General features: G+C 45.2%; 1 protein-coding gene across 1 annotated transcript; it reads left to right on the top strand.

Moving 5' to 3' along the window:
- Positions 1-1,368: 1,368 nt before the first annotated feature.
- On the top strand, positions 1,369-11,435 carry Or2at4 (olfactory receptor family 2 subfamily AT member 4). The gene is made up of 2 exons (XM_016000675.3): positions 1,369-2,315; positions 11,411-11,435. The coding sequence occupies exons 1-2, from the start codon at positions 1,369-1,371 to the stop codon at positions 11,433-11,435; spliced, it is 972 nt and encodes a 323-aa protein (XP_015856161.3).
- Positions 11,436-19,013: the final 7,578 nt, after the last annotated feature.

Below are 19,013 nucleotides of genomic sequence, written 5' to 3' on the forward strand. Positions count from 1 at the left end.
AGTAAGGCCCTTAGCTGTCCCTCCACCTGCCTCCACGCCCTGCCTCCCCCCCCACACACACACACAGTTTCAAATCTTTGGAAAATGTTGAGAGAAGAGCAGTGTATATGTGAGGGGCGAGCCCTCCCCTCTGGCCTTTTAAGTATCGTGGCTCCTGGGGAGATCTTAGTCTTCTAGAAGAACAGTAAGGCCTAGCCCTCCAGCCCCCTCTGCACAGCCCCAGAATTCAGATGGCTTATGGGAAAGACTAGTCCTACATTCAGAGTACTTTAACTGTCGAATCCACTTTGGAAGCCTCCTTTGAGTGACAAAAGCTTGCTGGTTTCTCTTCTACCCAAGTTCCCCTCCCTAGTTCCAGCCAGCCCCATGATAGTCACCAAATCAAATACTCTCTGAGGGAAAAATACGATTCACTCTGCAAGTATATTCATTGTACTTCACTCTGGAAGGTCCGCCAGCCTGTGGAAGTCCAACTCATCCCATCCTTACTGAATCTGTGTTTCTTCAGTTTGATTTTTAGAACGTGGTGGTACGAACCTGTAATCTCAGCACTTGACAGACTGAGGCAGGAGGATCAGGAGTTCAAAATCAACCTCAGATACATGGTGAATGCAAAGCCAGGCTAGGCTATGTGAGGCCCTATCTCAACAAAATGATGACTTATGTTGTTTATCCAGGTTTTCCTAGTTGTTACAGTGGGGTGCTGGGCTGCCATGGCCTACCACACCTTGATAGGAAGCAGAGGCTTGGATACCCAGTTCCCATGCAGTCCAAAGAGTCCCAGGTGGAGGAGCACAAGCGAGGAGGAGTCCTGATGAATGTGTGAGCTGCAGTGTGCTACCGAGAACCCTGGACAAAGCTGTCCCTCCAAAGCCACATGCTGGAACTTTTGAGTGAGTGCAAAAGCAGAGTGTGTGTTGAAAAACTTGGTGTCAGAGATTCACCAACCTAACCCGCATAGTGTGGAGTCTGAGATAAGCCCCAGAGGGAGTCATTCCAAAGCACATTCACGACAGTGATCCAATGACCAACCAACTGATTTTCCCACAGGAAAGCCGGGCACTTGGGCCTGGCTTCTTCTCTTGCTTTGTCACCTGAACAATGTATGACAACTTCTGTTTGGTAGACTGTTGATTAGTATTTGACAGATTTGGGGCTCAGATGGTAGAAGCCAATCTCACAGGCCACCACCAGTCCTCTGGAGTTGGTTAGAAATAACTGTTTACATATATTATTTATATAAATAAATATATGAAGACAGATTAATTAAGGATAAACATTATGGAATTATTACAACAGAATTCTTTCTTTTTCTGGTTTTCAGATGTTCCAGTCGCCCATGACCCAGACCTCCAGTTTTGTTCCACTATGGAGGCTACAACCTGCAATGGATCGGTAGATGGTTCTACTGTCTTCTACCTGGTGGGCATCCCCTCTCTGCCAGAGCCCTTCTACCTTCCTGTGTTCTTCCTCTTCCTCCTCTTCTACCTGCTCATCCTGATGGGGAACACCCTGATCCTGGTGGCCGTGGTGACAGAGCCCAGCCTCCACAAGCCCATGTACTTCTTCCTAGTCAACCTCTCAGCCCTGGACATCCTTTTCACCACAACCACTGTCCCTAAGATGCTGTCGCTGTTCCTGCTGGGAGACCACTTCCTCACCTTCCCTTCCTGCTTACTGCAGATGTACCTCTTCCAAAGCTTCACATGCTCAGAAGCCTTTATCCTGGTGGTCATGGCCTATGACCGCTATGTGGCTATCTGCCGCCCTCTGCACTACCCTGTCCACATGACCCCACAGACGAACACTGCACTGGCAGCCAGTGCCTGGATCACTGCCCTCCTCCTGCCTGTCCCAGCAGTGGTAAAGACCTCTCAGATGGTATATAATAACATCGCCTACATCTACCACTGCTTCTGTGACCACCTGGCTCTGGTCCAGTCCTCCTGCTCAGACACCACCCCCCAGACCCTCATGGGCTTCTGCATTGCCATGGTGGTGTCCTTCCTCCCTCTCCTCCTGGTGCTTCTCTCCTATGCCTGCATCCTGGCCTCAGTGCTCCGTATCAACTCCAGGGAAGGGCGTTCCAAAGCCTTCTCCACCTGCAGCTCCCACCTCCTGGTGGTGGGCACCTACTACTCATCCATTGCTGTAGCCTATGTGGCCTACAGGGCTGACCTGCCCCTGGACTTCCACATCATGGGCAATGTGGCCTATGCTATTCTCACACCAATCCTCAACCCTCTCATCTACACCCTGAGGAACAAGGATGTCAAAGCAGCCATTACCAAAATTGTTTATCTCAAAAGTGTGGCGTGACTGTTCGGCCTCTTAATGCAGCTAACTCTACCCCTAGGACTCTAACCAGCCATGTTTAGCTCAGAGAAGAAGACTCTAAGTGGTTCAGTGCTCAGAGAAGAAACTCAATAAATACTACAGAATGGCCAAATTAATGAGTGTAATGTTGTACAATAAAAATTCACTCAAGCAAATAGCCCTAACTTCTGTCTTTATAGCTTGGTTCAGGTTTCTTTCCTTTGTGCAATGAAATCATGTTAACCTTTATTTTTATAAGAATCTGAGGTTGCATAAAAATTTCACTACTGGATAATTCAAAAACATTTACTAAAGCAAAAAAAATGCATGGCAAGAAAAATTCTATATAAGCAAAGTATATTTTAAAAATTCGAGGCTAAGAATCTAGAAACAACCTAGATGCCCCTCAATCAAAGAATGGATAAAGAAAATGTGGTACATTTACACAAAGGAGTATTACTCAGCTGTAAAAAACAATGACATCATGTAATTTTCAGGCAAATGGATGGAACTAGGGGAAAAAAATCATCCTAGGTGAGGTAATGCAGCCCTAGAAAAACAATCATGGTATGAAAAATCACTCATAAGTGGATATTAGGTGTAAAGTAAAGGATAACCAGGCTACAATCCACAGTCCCAAGGAGGCTAGGTAACAAGGAGCACCCAAAGGGGGTTGCATGGATTTCTCTGGGAAGGAGAAATAAAAGAGATCTCCTGGGTAAACTGGGGGCAGGGGTGGGGGGATAGAGTTGGGCAGGCTGGGGGCTGGATGGAGAGGGGGAGTAATGAAAGAGATATCTTCATTCGGGGTGCCAGGGAAACTCCCAGGAATCCACAAGGATGACCCCAGCTAAAGCTCTAGCAATAACAGAGAGGGTGCCTGAACTGGCATCTCTTTAATCAGATTGGTGAACACCCTACTTGTCACCATAGAACCTTCATCCAGTGACTGATGGAAGCAGATGCGGAGATCCACAGCCAAGCACTGGGCCAACTTCCAGGGGTCCTGTGAAGAGAGGAAGGAGGGATTGTAGAGCAGGGGTGGGTGTGGGGTGTGGGGTGTGTGTGTCAAGATCACGATGGGGAAACCCACAGAGACAGCTGACCCGAGCTTGTGGGAGCTCACGGACTCTAGACCAACAGCTAGGGAGCCTGCATGGGACCAACCTAGGCCCCGCTGTGTGTGTGCGACAGTTGTGTAGTTTGGTCTGTTTGTGGGGCTCCTTGCAGTGGGAGCAGGACCTGGCACTTGAGCTGGCTTTGGGGAACCTATTCCCCATGCTGGGTTACATTGTCCAGCCTTGATGCAGGGGGAGAAGCTCCGTCCTGCCTCAACTTGATACGCCATGCTTTGTTGACTCCCTTTCTGAAGGGAGCCAAAAGAGGAGTGGATGGGAGAAGGGGCTGGAAGAGAGAGGAGGGGAGGGAGCAGGAGAGGGGGGAAGGGAAACTGTGGTCAGGATGTTTGCATAAATGCAAAAAAAATGGATTAATAAAAAATTTTAAACAAGAAATTCACCTAGAGAACACAAAATAAAATAACTTGGAGGTAGAGCAATGGCTCAGTGTGTAAAACACTTGCCGTTCAATCATGAGGACCTGAGTTCGGGTCACCAGAATCCACATAAATCCAGATGTGGTAGCACCATCTGGACTCTCAGCACCCCTACAGCAAGATGGGAAGTGGAAAAAAGAGAATTCCCAGAATCCCACAGAGCAGCTAGCCTAGAACATGCCACACACAGTGGACAAGAGGGGAGGACTGACATGTGACATTGTCCTCTGACCTCCACAGGCGAATGCCATGGGCATCTCTGTGCCTAACACCATACCCAGAAACGCAAAGACGCACACAGATCAAATACACACAGAGTTTTTACAAATCTGCATGGCAAAAGACATCCTATCAGAAAAAATATAAAAGAAAAGACATACTACTGCCCTGGGGATGTAGCTCAGCAGAAAGGCAAGAATCACCCATTACGCTTAGCTTCTGATACACAATGGTCATGTTTAGGTACAGCAAAAGCTCTACATTTGTACTAGTCACTTTTCTTATAACTGTGATCAAAATACCCGACAGAAGAGCGTGAAGGGCAGATTCTCTTCCTCGGGGTTTCAAAGACTCACTCCGTGTTGATTTGGCTCCATGCACATAGTCAGAACAGACAGCAGTGGGAACATGTGGAGAACAAGGCTGTTCAACTCTTAACAGACAGGAAGCCACGCAGGAGAAGCATGAAAGAACCAAGACAAGACATGACCTTCAAAGACACGCCTCCAGTGACCTACCTCCTCCAAACAGGAAGTTTCTAGAACTTCCCCAAACCAACATTAACTAGGAGCCAAGAATTCACACATGAGCTGTGGGGCACATTTCAGATTCAGATCTAATAGGCCTCCAGTTACTGCCCATGAATTCGTTATTAATTTGAACATACAATGGGAAATTGGACCTGTACAAAAGCACCACATGATCAAGTAGAATAGATGTCATAATTAGGCTCAAACAGACCCAGAAGGCATAAGGTGCATGAGCAGGCAGTTCAGACTTCAGTGATATCCAGTCTCGTGGCATTCATATTTTTCAACTAACTCTATCACCTCATGGGAAAAATCTCTAGAATCAAATCCTTTGGTGGGGGTGGACCTCAGGAAAGGAATTACAAGTCTTTCTTTAAAAATATGCTGAGGCTTTTAAAAAATGAACAAGGACCCCATTACAACCCATGCAGGAGGGTCCTGAGGGGCACCCACAAAAGAAATGAGTGCTGTCAGTCGGCACAGTCTATTAGAGGGTCTCTGATTTTTCATCTAAGTTTAGCCTCCTGAAAAGTGAAATCCAAAGAGATAGGGGTGCATGTCTGTCTGCCAGCAATGGCTAGTGGCTTCATTAAGATATTTAGGACATTGGGAAGGACAGGGAGAAAGGATCGGTGAGCAACACAAGGTCTAGACAAGAGTCACATTGGTAACCTCTCAGAATGGACAGTACCTGTAGGAGAAAATGCAGGCATGACCTGGCGGCCAGCCTACTTGGCATACCGCGCTTCTAAATAAGAAGCAGGGTACACCATGCTCCTGAGTATTCCCAGAAGCCGCAACACTGAAGTCTGAGGTAGCACAGTAACCAGCAGCTGGCCTGCCGACCAGTCTGCACTCTCCACATCTGCTTTAATGTGCTTCTTCCATGCAGAGACCCTGGTGGTCTGTGCAGGGTAAAAGACCCAAGCTCACAGCTGAGTTTGAAAACCCACCAATCCCTGAGTCTGCCCAAGCTTAGGACTTGAAATCCCACCAATCCCAATCCTGGAAATTTCCATCCTGGAAAGCTCCACCCCCCAAGAAACCTGTATAAAGCCTGCCTCCCGCTCAGCTCTTTGCAGCTTCTTGCCCAAGCAGAGGCGACCACCCTCTTGTGTCTTTCCCAGTGAATCTTATGTGAAGTTTGTTGTGCTGTGTGACTTTGTGGTATTCCTTGGCTCCTGACTACCAGGATACCTCTCCCCCTCAAGCTGCAACACTTGTATTGAGGAAACCTTTCCCCTCAGAGCTGTAACCCGTACAGTATAAGTGCTTACTATCCAGTCCAAGGTTATGCTAAGCAATCTCAGTCGCTAGACTTTCACTGTATAAGCAGTTGCTCACGTGCGCTAAAGCAATTGCCGTTCCCATGAAACCGTCTCAGGAGTGGTTTATAGCTGCACCCTTTACCAACCCACGGGCACTGCTGTCTTTTGGGGGGACACCCCAGTAACCATAGCGATTTGGTGCCCAAATGTAGGGCATGTGAGTACCTAGGGTAAAGGCAGCCCCTGGTAGAAGAAACGGGCGGGCGGGGGAGGGGTGCAGAATGGGTAATTTGTCACCTGGTCAAGGAGGAGCTCAAATTCAGGTTGTAAAGTGCCTGCTAAAAGAGGAGTTAGAAAAGTTTTGGTCTGAGTTCTGCAGATAAATCCTTGGTTTTCTAAAGATGAGCTTTTTGATCTAGAGCTGTGGCAGAGAGCTTTGAGTAATACACGGAGACAGGAAGTTAGGATTGGACGTTCCTTGTCCGGATCTTTCTATCCCATTATTATGACTATAACTGGATGTCGTGGGGTGGGGTGGGGGCTATGGGTGGGGGCGGGGGAGTAGTTAAGGGAGCAGCTTTTCTAGTAGCAGACAGAGATAAGGTCAGTGAAGAAGAACAGGGAGGAAATCAAGATGGCGCTGACAGAAATTCTTGCTGCATCTGAAAGGACACTTCAGACAAGAAGGAGGAAGTCAGTAAGGCATGGGAAGAGTGGTCCAGGTGAGGTCCGCCCGGCAACACCTTCTTCTTTATACCCTTGCTTGACTACATTGCTTGAACACTGCACTCACTTAGCCGTGAGGAATCCCGGCTGCTGCTACATTTAGATCCTTTTTCATGGCTTTGTGCTAGTAGTGATGATTGCCGGCCAAATGTGCAACCCAAAGTCTCGGCTTTTCCAGTGAAATTAAATTCTGCCCCACAGAGACCTTTAACATGGCATTCGCATGACCTTAAAACCATCCAGCAGTTGGGGACTGTGTGCCAAGATGACAGATGTCAGTCTCCACATGTAATGCAATTATTAGAATCCAAAAGCATGAATTAAAACACACCGGAGGATTATAAACAGCTGGTCGGAGGTTGTATGAGCCCTCAGGATTTTTTGATTTGGAAGGCACATTATTTCAATCAATGTGAACTTCAGGCTGAGAGAAATGGAAACTCAGGTGTAGCATTGAATGTGGAGATGTTACAGAGGGAAGTCACATTCTCACCACCTGCTGAGCAGGCTTCTGGATCTCTTCAGTGTTTTAACCGAGTCTGTCTGTGTGCCCTAAGAGCTTGGAAGGTTGTGCCCTCTTCAGGGGACACAGCAAATTTCAAAGACTTAAGACAGGAACCTACTGAGCCTTTCTGGTGAAACTAAAGTTCTGTGGAATGGAAAGTACAGCATATTGAGGAGGTTGGCATGCTGGTGCACCCACTTGCTTATGATGGGACCACAGCAGAGCTACAGAGGGTCCAATAAAGAATGCCCCTGTGGGTGATTGGATCCTGGCATCTCAAGAAATAGGGACTCAGATGTATACTGCCACTGTCTTTGTAGAGGCTCTTTGTGGTGATATTTTGTGTTCTAACAAATAAAGCTTGCCTGGGGATCAGAGGAAAAAGCCAGCCACTATATTAAACATAGAGGTCAGGCAGTGGTAGCGCACACTTTTAATCCTAGCATGCAGGAGGCAGAGATTCATCCGGATCTCTGTGAGTTCAAGGCCACACTGGGAACAAAGCCAGGCGTGGTAGCACACGCCATTAACTACAGCACTAGTTAATCAGAGAGGTCTGTACAGATAGACAGGAAGTAATAGAGCTGGGTGGGAGGAGGAAGTGATGTAGCTGGGCAGAGAGAAGAGGTAAGATGGCAGGGCACAGAAAGGTATAGAGGCATGGGTACACTGGAAGTAGCTCTCTTGGGCTGAGGACTTCCTAAGTGATAAGAACTTGTGGCTGGCTTGTTGTATTCCTCTGATCTTTCAGCTTTCACCCCAATATCTGGCTCCAAGTTTTTTACTAATAAGACCATTTAGCAATTTGTGTTACAGCTCTTGGGGCAGCCCTAACGTCTAATGGCCCCTGTTGGTCCTGTGAACAAACTGGACATTTTAAGAGCAACTGCCCAATGCAGAAAAAGGGTACTTCCAAAGTCACCTACTAAATGTCCCAGATGTCCAAAGGGCAAGCACTGGGTAAAAGATTGTACTCTAAACATGGTAAGATAGACAGCTCCTGGTTCCTATACCCCCCCACCTAGAAGCCCTCAGCCCCACCCATAATGATGGTCTTTTTGTTTGTTTGTTCGTTCGTTTTTTGTTTTTTGTTTTTTTCCAAGGAGGGTTTCTCTGTGTATCCCTGGCTGTCCTAGAACTTATTCTGTAGATCAGGCTGGCCTTGAACTCAGAGATCTGCCTGCCTCTGCCTCCCAAGCACTGGGATTAAAGGTGTGCGCCACCACCGCCCGGCAAAAATGGAGATTATTATATGACTTTTTTTTTCTTTTTTTGGTTTTTCGAGACAGGGTTTCTCTGTGTAGCTTTGCGCCTTTTCCTGGAACTCACTTGGTAGCCCAGGCTGGCCTCGAACTCACAGAGATCCGCCTGGCTCTGCCTCCCAAGTGCTGGGATTAAAGGCGTGCACCACCACTGCTCGGCTAATATATATATGACTTAAGAGTTATTAATTTACAAATGAAAAGATGAAGTCTTTAAAGCCTTGTCTCCCACAAGGTACTGCCATCCATATTAATAAATATATTATAGTCTTAGATATCAAAGGTTGCTTTCACTCTATCCCACTACAACAAGAGGATAGGGAAAGGTTTGCTCTTTCTGTACCTGTGCCAAGCAATGCACATCCCGCTCAGAGATGGCAATGGAGAGTATTGCCTCAGGAATGAAAAAATAGTCCTACTATGTGTCAACATTATGTATTTCAGGCTTTACATCCTTTGTTAAATGACCCCTCTGTCACATTTATTCATTATACGGATGATATTTTGCTTGCTCATTATGATTCTAACAAATTAGAGGAAGTTTTTCAACTAGCTCTGACCAGTTTAAACAATAGAGGTCTCAGAGTTGCCTCTGACAAAAATACAGCAAATTTTGCCTTTTAATCTTCTGGGATCCCTTATGAATTTACACATGGTATCTGTAAACCCTCCTCAATTTCTAATTTCTAATCAAATCACGCTAGGTGCTCTTCAAAAGCCATTGGGAGACATTAATTGAATCAGGCCGTTTCTATAGGTCACTACTGGTGATTTGCTTGCCCTCCTTCAGACACTAGAAGGGGACCCAGACCCTTTCTCAGTGACATTCATAGATTGCAGAGCTCTATTGTCTCCAAGCAAGGTTAAGGAGTCACTAGATGCACTAAAACTATTCTGATGAGATCCCACCAAGGAACTGATTGCCCATTTGACAGATACTTATCCTGTTCCCACTGGACTACTGTTTCAAAACCCAAACCATACTATTGAATGGGTCCATTTGTCCTCAAATTTCCCTTCAAAGATTATGACACAGTTGGATGTGTTGTGTATCTTGTTAAGACAGATGAGACACAGGGCGGTTTATGTAACTACTGTGGAGCTGGATATTGTAATTGGACCTTTCAATAAACATATAACTGATAAATCATTCTCTTTATAGTAGTCACTCTTCGTTCCAAGCTAATATTTTTGGTTTCCCAGGAAGATTGGATAATCACTATCCTCCATGGAAGCCCATACACGTTTCAAGATAAACCACTGAAAAGAGCTTTTCTCCTGTCGGTTCAAACCCTGTACCTATATTGGATATAATATTCACTATGCTATTCCCATGGAGGAATGACTTGTGTGATACTCAATACTGCTTCTCAAGAGTTTAAAATTTGGAAGGCTGTACCAGGGAGAGCTTCCTCACAACATTTAGAGTTAAAAATTGTGCTCATAGCCATGAAACACAATCCTCGGCTATTAACCTGTATACTGACAGTATTTACTGTGCACTCATAGCCATGAAACACAATCCTCGGCTATTACCCTGCACATTGACAGTGTTTTCCTTGCTCAGCTTACTCCTGGATTACCTGCTGCATTCATAAAGACTAAAATTACATCTTCCCATGACTTCTGTATTTTAGCTTTGCCAGCTTTATTACAACGGCAACACCATCCTATCTTTGTATCACATATCAGAGCCCATATTCCTCTTCTGGGGATGCCAAATAAAGGAAATGCTCCTGCTGATGAGGCATCACGGCCTCTAGTGGCCTCCCTCTGGCAGGACTCGGTGACTATGCACAATCACTTTCATCAGTCTGTAAGGCCCTTAAGAACCCCCTTCCCGGCTTTAACTCATCATCAAAAACATCGAAACAGATTGAGGGTGTAATGCCTGTGCTCCCTTTCTCCCTTCAGGACCTCTGCAGCCAGGGGTCAATCCCTGGGGGCTAAAGTCACTGGCATTATGGCAAATGGATGTAATGCATATTGCTTCATTTTGTAGGCAAAATTCAAGTCACAGTAGACACTTATTCTCACCTTCTTATGGCCACACCATTGACAGGGGAGAAGGCCTCTCATGTATACTGCAAGAACAGATTATGGTCCTGTGTATCTCTCCTCTGCCTCTAAACAATTTCGTCTCCAATGGAAAACTCAACATATTATTTAATTTCTTAATAATCCCCCAGGTGAAGCTGTAGTGGAGAGAGCAGACAACTCAAAGAACAAAATGATAAATACAAAGGGGGGCTATAGGTCTGAATAAGGCTCACCCTCAACATCTTATTAATATGGCATTAGTTACTTTAAAGTTTTTGAGAAGAGATGACAAGGAAAAGACTGTAGCTCATAAACATTGGGCCTCTTTGTCAGGGCCTACGAGGCTACCTCTGGTGACCTGGAAAAATGTAAGAACAGGCAAATGGCAATCACCAGCCCCATTACTTACCACTGGGAGAGGTTTCCCTTGTGTCTTCCCAGAAATGGACCACAGCCCATCTGGATCCTGGTCTGGCTCACCGGACCCTGGACAGTTGACACCAGCAATGAAGCATGAAATTGAGCAGCTCCAAGAGATGGGGGCAAGCAACCATCCTGCGCATATGTCTGCTTGCTGCATTGACTCTGTTGACAGCACTGAACAGTACTGGGCACTGGTACCCAACCCTCCTGCATTTACTCTAATGTCAGCACTGAACAGTACTGGACACTAGTACCCAACCTTCCCTTGTCATCGGGTGGATGTCAGAGGACCTTGTCCTCAGCTGTTTGCTAATGACGCCAACCTATTTCCTGATATGCATCCTATAAGGGAAAATTCTAAAATTCAGAATGACACCGTTCCCATGCCCAGACACCCTCTTTGCCTTCATAACTCTTATAATCTAGTTACTTATGCTGTTATCTCTTTAGTTGTAATATACTGGTTGGCATACTCTGCTTGTTGATTAGGAGGCTCTGCTCTCAGGAAAGCAAAATGATAGAAGGGGGAACTGTAGGAGAAAATGCAGGCATGCCCTGGTGGCCAGCCTACTTGGCATACTGAGCTTCTAAATAAGAAGCATGGCACACTACGCTCCTGAGTATTTCCAGAAGTCAGAACCCTGAAGTCTGAAGTAGTGTGAGTAGCTGGTAGCGGGCCTGCGAATGAGTCTGCACTCCCCATGGCTCCTTCTGTGTGCCTCTTCTGCATAGACATTGGTGGTATGAGCGCTCCTATCCAGTCCGAGGGAGTGTGCTGATCAATCACGGTCACCAGGCTTCCACTATATAAGTGGATGCTCACGTACAGTAAAGCAGATGCTGTTCCCTGACACCATCTCTAGAGTGGTTTATCTCTTTGCCCTTTACTGGCCCACAGGCATTGCTGTCTTGTCTGGAGATGCACCAGCAATGACAGCAAATAATTGTGAATGTATTTGTGTCCCATGTGACTGTTGTTTTCAACCAAAAGTTTCCATATATTTATTAAGACAGTTCCTTTAACTTCAGCATTCCACCAATCATCATCTGTGTCCTGTTGCACATCGGGGAAGTTTCTGAGATGTGTCAGGGCATGCTTCATCTGTGGAAGAACTGGAGTTCAAATAATCTCTTCAGAAGTCTGAGGACCTGGGCAGCCATCCATCAGGGCCTTGCCTTTCTTGTTCTCCACGGCGAAACTTCTGTAAGAAAAAGCCGTGACCTTTTTTTTTTAAAAATATGATTTGCAAGCTAGAAAACTATACCAGAGGGAACGTGAACCATTGGCTGCCTCTTTCATAGTCAGCTCTGAGGCAGGACTGAGGTCAGAGAAATAATACCTGTGTTGGCTGCTATTGGCTTTGGTTTAAGCATCTTGATTCTGTGTATTCACCATTCAACAAATAGAACCACAAGGTGCAGACTGTTCATTCCTCAACAAGGTGATGTTTAAGCCATATAAACTGCCTTCGTGAGCAAGTCTGTCAATGCACATCCCAAGCACGAACTTTCCTACCCTAGAAGAGAGGTAGATACCTCCACCCTGTCGGTTATCTTCATGCTACCAATCAGTTCTTTGGTCTTGATTGATAGCAAGTGAGACTATTTAATGATGCTATTGGTGGGTAAGAAAGGGCCATCTGGGGAGACTTCAAATCCCCTACTTTCTTTTTCAAACATCTTACTAATACACAGGAATTAACTTTCTAGCCCGAATCTCACAGATACAAAGGACCTTTCTGTGGGTACTCACGGCTAAAACCTCATCTATATCAGCACTAAAACAAACCTTAAAGATGGGAAAGTTCCCTAAACAGAAGCTCTGGCTTCTAGGATTTGTTTTGACATCAACCCCAAACAGTGGAACAGCATGATCTAATCCGGTGACGATCACCATTGGTGCATGCGGGTGGAACTGCCTCACAGAGTGCCAACAGCGCCTGGCACTTTGGCATCGGCATGCTGGAAGGTCTTCAGGATGTCTCTCAGAAAAGAAGTTGCGGGGGATATGAACTTCCCAGCCTTTTACAGCAGCTCATCTCCCTCCTCCTCACGTTCCTCAGGCGATATTTGCTGTTTACCAGTCTCTGATTATGCAGATAACCTTCCACTCCCGGCCCTTGGCATGCTGGAATTCAACTCTCTTCTAATGTTTCTTTTGTTTTGTCGTTTTAAAATCCAGGGTCTCATGAGGTAGCCCAGACTGGTCTGGAACTCCTGATCCTCTGGCCTCCACCTCCCAAGCGCTGGGATTACAGGCTTTGCACCACAGCACTCGGTTTAGATGTTTATCTTTCCAGAACTTGTTTCCACCGGCATTTCCATTGTTTCTTTTGGAAGCAACAGCTGGCTACTCGTCATATCAATGATTTCCTTATCTTCATCTGTATCCACCCAAAGAGCTTCTTCTAAGAGTAAAAGGATCTTTTGCTTCATTCTCCCCTTCAGAGTCCTCCACGTGTCCACAGAGTTGGACCCATAGCCCCCACAGCTGTCTTCATTGTCTTCTGTAGATGTAACCGGCTTTCTCTTTTACATTGGTTCTGTGTTTCTTATTTAATAAGACTGCTGGTTACATCTACAGTCTTCCTCATGACCACAGAGCAGGCATTGCCCATGGCCCCTGGCTGGCTTCTCCTCCTCCAGCATCAGGTGATTCCACAGCAGGAGCCAGCTATCTGGTGCCACCAATGCTGGCACCTGCTCCACCCTCTGTGACTTCTAAAGGGTACCCATGGGAGAAAAATGTTCAGCAACAACATCTCAATGTTTATACAGGGGATGTTGGCACCCATGTTCATGCAAACAACTGTAAATAAACACAAAAACAAAACAGAAAACAAGAACAAACAAAAAAGGCACGAAAATAAGAGGGGACCTTTTGGGAGAAAGAAGAGGTACAGTGTGAGTGGGGAGGGAGTGAAAGGGGGTAATGGGAGATGAAAATGACCAAAATGCATTTTATGAAATGTGTGTATGAAATTGTGAAAGAATAAAGAAACAGAATTTTTAAAGAGTGGTGAATAAAAGGCCCCAGTGGTATGGAGAGAAGCTGAACATGGGTCCATCAAGGCTGATCCGGTTCATCTTCTGCTAAGAACCCAAAATGCCAACAACAAAGGCTGACACTGCACACAGGATGATGAATGACCAGCACTCAAGGGAGCCAGTCAGCTGTGAATGATGCCGGATCCCTTTCATCATGAAGGGGCACTATTTATCTCTACAGAATGCAAAGCCATTCTGAACATGGGTTTCCCTTCTTGCTCACAGTGTGTCTACCACCATCGCCTATGTATTTAATAAGTGCCTTAAGTGTGAGTCACTTCTCGTAACCATGACAAAATGACCAACAAAGTCAATCTAAGGGTTGATTTGGGTTCACCACTTTAGAGGCTTCATGCCGTGGTTGTTTGGTTTGGTTTCTACAGGCTTATGTCAAGGCACAGTAAAGCTGTTCACCTCATGGTGGACATGAACAGGATGTACAGGATGTGCCTCCACTTCCTCGTTTATATCACTTTCCAACAGCATCATCAAATTATGACTCCACTGATGAATAAATCCACCCAGGAGGTGAGAGCTGTCAGATCCAATCACTTCCCCAAATCACATTGACTGGCAGTCAAGCCTTTAACACATGAGCCTTCTGGAAATAGTTCCTACGCAAACCATAATAACTTACTCATCACGAGGACTTCCTGTGTGACCTTGCTTTTGACAAAGGCGCACAATTCATAGCAAGAAAAGTGAGGCCGGCAGCAAGTCCTGTGCATGTAAGAGTCCCAGATCTTACAATACAGCCCATCCATCAGAAGGGAGCGGCTGTATTGAAGGGACCGATACCAGAGTGAAGACTCAGCTTGGCTAACTGGCAACAGCTGGAAGGTGTACAGGTACTGCCTGATAAGCTAAACCCATGCTCTTAACAAACAGCCAGTAAGCACGGCAGTTTCTGGTTTGTACAGAATGTACAGGTCTAGGATGTGAAGTGGGAAATAGGAGGGCGCTCACTAGCCCTGAGAACCAAAATATTTTCTCCCTTCTCCTCAGTTTTAGATTCTGTTTCTCTAAACACCATGAGTTCTAAGAATGCTCACCTCTACCAAGGTTAGCATAATAATGTCACTGGCCTGGAAGCTGAGATTGTCATGAGCAATTGGGAGAGCTCAGACTACTGAATCAATAAGCTAAGAAAAATACAACTAATACAGCTTACCCTGAAGAGGAAAGAAAGAGGAAGGGCAACTATTTCTGCACCCAGAGGCTTCTGCAAAGGCAGATTTCTATTCCTACGGCCATGATGAAAGTTAACGGAGGGCCAGCAAGCCAAGGCAGGAGGGATTTCGTATTTAATGGCCCCAGATCACTCACTCTTGGGCAGCTTGCAATCCTGCTACTGTGGTCAAGGCCCCAGGCAAGACATAAAGCTTTGGGTCAGAGAACTAACTCGGCCTTCAGTCATCACTGTTAAAATGAACAAGTCATTTCACTTCCTAGGTCCCATTGTCCTTCCTTTGAACTTCCTGTCATGTCCTGTGGTAACTTCCTGTCTCTTCTGTTGTGAGGACCAGATGAGATCATGAGAACAAAGGCTGTATCATTAGTGTAAAACTCTGGGCCCTTGAGGGTTGTTAGTGACAATCTTCTCATTATCGGCGAAGCCCGGGGACAAATCTTGCCTCCCTGGGATGGATGTTGTAGGAGATGTCAGCAAGTGATTTCCTGGGAGCACAGGGTTTGGTACAAGGGAAGAGGCACCTGGAAGAAAAGTACCCTGGAGACCAGGCTGGAAAGAGAGGGCTGAGGGTTTAATGAGATCAAGCTCAGCCCTGCCTGCTACTTCTCCCGAGGCCTGTCGTGGAGAACCACAGCAGACATCACCGTGGACCAGATCCAACAGGTAATCATTGCTAGGGATGGAGACACGCAGAGAGCAGTCACGTAGAGAGACAGGGACTGGAGCCCAGGGGCTGTAGACTTGGGCCAGAAAGACTGAGTATATAAAGAAGGACACCCACAGGATCCAGGATCACTGAAGACACACGAGCTGTAGGATCCTGGACTGGATATGCTGCCAGATGAAGGCAAGGAGGTGTACCCGCAGGTACCCTCCCCCCCCCCCCCCCCCCCCCCGACCATCCGAACCTGGGCCCTCCCACAGCGAGACAAGGCAGGTAACAGCAGGAGTCAGGGGGAACTCCAGCAAATGGTTTGGCCTCAGGAAGCATTGCCTGTCTAAGCAGTCTCTCGACAAAAATAAAATCAAATCAAAACCTTCACGGTCCCAGATGAGAAAAATAAGGTTCAGAACTGAAGTGACTTGACTGAAGGCCACACACATGGAAGGTGCAAGAGGGATTTATAAGCAGTCCTCTGCCTCCCAAGTCCACATACTTGACTTTTAAAGAGCCAGAGCTCTGTGAAGGGAAGGGTGCTCTCTCCCTTAGAGCACATATTGTGTGACATCTCTCTGTAGCCTCTCCTCTGCCAAACTTATAGGGGGCTCTTAGAAGGTGGCTCATTGAACTCGAAATCCTTCAGAGAGCTTTACCTCAAAGTCATCACTGTACAGCTGAGCACAGCATGGCTCAAGGCTTCAAGTCTCAGCCTGAGTAGCAGAGCTCTCTTGATTGGCAGGTACGGCTTAGCCCTTTGAGGCTGGCTTCAAAAAGACCCCTGCTCTCACTCATCACCACACATGGCCTTGGACATGGCCCGCCCTTCTCTCACACTCAGGTCCTTAGCTTTGAAGAGGGATGGCTTCTCTCTGGCAGTGTTATGTGGTGAGAGGAAATGATGATAAGTTTAGGTTGACATTCAGATGACTCGTGTGTGGAACAAGGGCCTACCTATGCAAAATATCTAGTATTATTTCTATTCATTGAAATTATACAGCTGAAGGAGAAACCATCTTCCTGACAATTCACAGATAAATGTGCCTAGTAGACTGAGATGTAATCATGAAATTACATGTACACATTGCATGAAAATGCACGGTAATGGGGAAATTCCACAGCTGCTTTGCACATGTGAAATTACAGACAGAAGCAACCAGTTTTCAGAGTCTGTGGCCTCATAAGCCTTGCTTGACATGGGGTTCCTCCATCAGGGAATTATTCATCTGGTAGGTTGACACCTGAATTATTAATTGCCCTCTGTTATAATATGCCATGAACCGTGGCAGCAAGGGCAGATTCTTGCCCAGTGGTTAACTTTTGCCATAAAGAAAGCAAACTCCACATGGAGTTTCTTTGATGTCCATCATCTTCACTGAAGTAGATTGGTGCTGCCAGGAGCAGACATGTCTGATTTCCATAAAAAGCCTTATATTACTAAAACATCTTAAATGCCATATTCTGTAGATTTCTGAAGTGTTTGAAGAACACCTGTCTATCTAAAATATATCTCTGTTTGACCTTGAAAACATACCTAACATGACTATAAGTTTGATTGTAATAGGTGACTAACTACTAACCTGCATTTCTTTATTATCCTAAATAGTTTGTAATAATAATCTTCAAGGACTAGAAATTTACATTGCATTGTTAAATGAGCTGCATAGATATAATACCTTAAACAAGAGTAGAGACATATGTACAGTATGTTCTAACAAAAATAACATTAAATTTGTATCAATATACAAAAATCCATACCAATGTAATGTATTTAAGACTAGCAGTTGGTCTTTTAGTTTAAAAGTAGATTCAATAATCTGCCTTCTTATCTTATCATTCTATATCCTCCCTTTTTCTTTTCAGAACGAGATCCTCGAATCTAATCTCCTTTGTTCAGCTTTTTTCCTGACCATTACCAATAACAACTTGTAACCAATCCCCCTAAATGATGACAAATATCTATAGCCCACTGCATGACCAAAAACCACCCATCCTAACTCTTGGGAATGTTTGTGTTGTGTTCTCTAGATTGCTTCCTGCTGTCTGGGGGCGAAGGCATCTTTAGGGACCCTGATAAAATTGAAATAATGAAGTCCTGGGAAAGCTAGCTGTACCATTTGTTGCCAGTCTCTGTATAATAGAAAAGTGTGGGGCTTTCTGAAATCCTGGCTGGAGTAGTGCATGAGGTTGGACTATCTCAGCTAGCTGCTTTGAAATTGCCCTGAGCAGTTTGTAGTCCAAAAGTGATCCTTGGGTGGTCTTTGTCAGTTTAGTGGCATTACCAAAATCCAGGTGGAATCATTGTTTTGGGGCCCTGTCATCCTTTCAAGACTTTTACATTTTGTTTTGGTTTTTTGAGGGTTTCTCTGTGTAGTTTTGGTTCCTGTCCTGATCTTGCTCTGTAAACCAGGTTGGCTCTGCCTCCTGAGTGCTGGGATTAAAGGTGTGCCCCACCACTGCCCGGCCCTTTTGGAGATTTTAAAGGTTGCTGTTATGAATGGTCATGGTTCACTATAGAAAACGCAAACATTTTAAATGTCATATGCAGCAGATCTCCAAGAGGTTAAAGGACTACAGTTTGTTAAGTACATCCAGAGTACATAAACTTAATTTCTAGTTACCTGATAGAGACTCAAACCTAAAATCATGTACAGGAAGCTAGATGAAGCCTTTTTCTAGAATTAGTTAGTATTCTATATGATCATTAGTGTCATATATATATGTTATAAATTTAGAGATAATACTTATACCTTAAGAAAAAAATTTAAAGAGTCAAAATAAAACCAAAGAATTATGAGATTATTGGCAATAGACTAGTCCCTTAATTTTGGTTTTTCTTCTGTCCCATACCAGATGGCTCTTTTGACATGAAACAGAGATTTTAGATTTTCCTTTAATAAGCATGCTAGGGTTTAGAGATGGAGAAAGCCATGTTCCAACTTCAAAGCCAGCTTTAATTTTTAATTAAACTGGGACTACAAAAAGATCATTTGCCTTATATGTGTGTAAAGAACAGCAGACACAAACATTTGGGAAGATTTATGAAATTTTATCCTGTTGGAGATGTGATATACTAATAGGCCAATTTACTCTTTTTCATAGAACATTTTCTCTGAGTAATTTGTCCTTTTCCTTCAGATGTTTCGTTTGACCAGCATTTTTCAGATTCCTTAGCTGGATGCCTTCATTCTCCTGGAAAGACAAAACCAAAACCCTTCCCCAACCTAACTTTGGGGAGTTTCTCTTTTAGCAGGGGATAGCCAATCAAATG

Source organism: Peromyscus maniculatus, chromosome 1 (genome assembly GCF_049852395.1).
Source record: "Peromyscus maniculatus bairdii isolate BWxNUB_F1_BW_parent chromosome 1, HU_Pman_BW_mat_3.1, whole genome shotgun sequence".
Taxonomy (NCBI): Eukaryota; Metazoa; Chordata; class Mammalia; order Rodentia; family Cricetidae; genus Peromyscus; species Peromyscus maniculatus.

Bases quoted from the DNA above. Each gene is read 5' to 3' on its own strand.
- Or2at4 (XM_016000675.3), top strand. From the start codon at position 1,369: ATGGAGGCTACAACCTGCAATGGATCGGTAGATGGTTCTACTGTCTTC. The intron at 2,316-11,410 runs GTGACTGTTCGG...CCTGGTGGCCAG, and splicing joins GTTTATCTCAAAAGTGTGGC to CCTACTTGGCATACTGAGCT.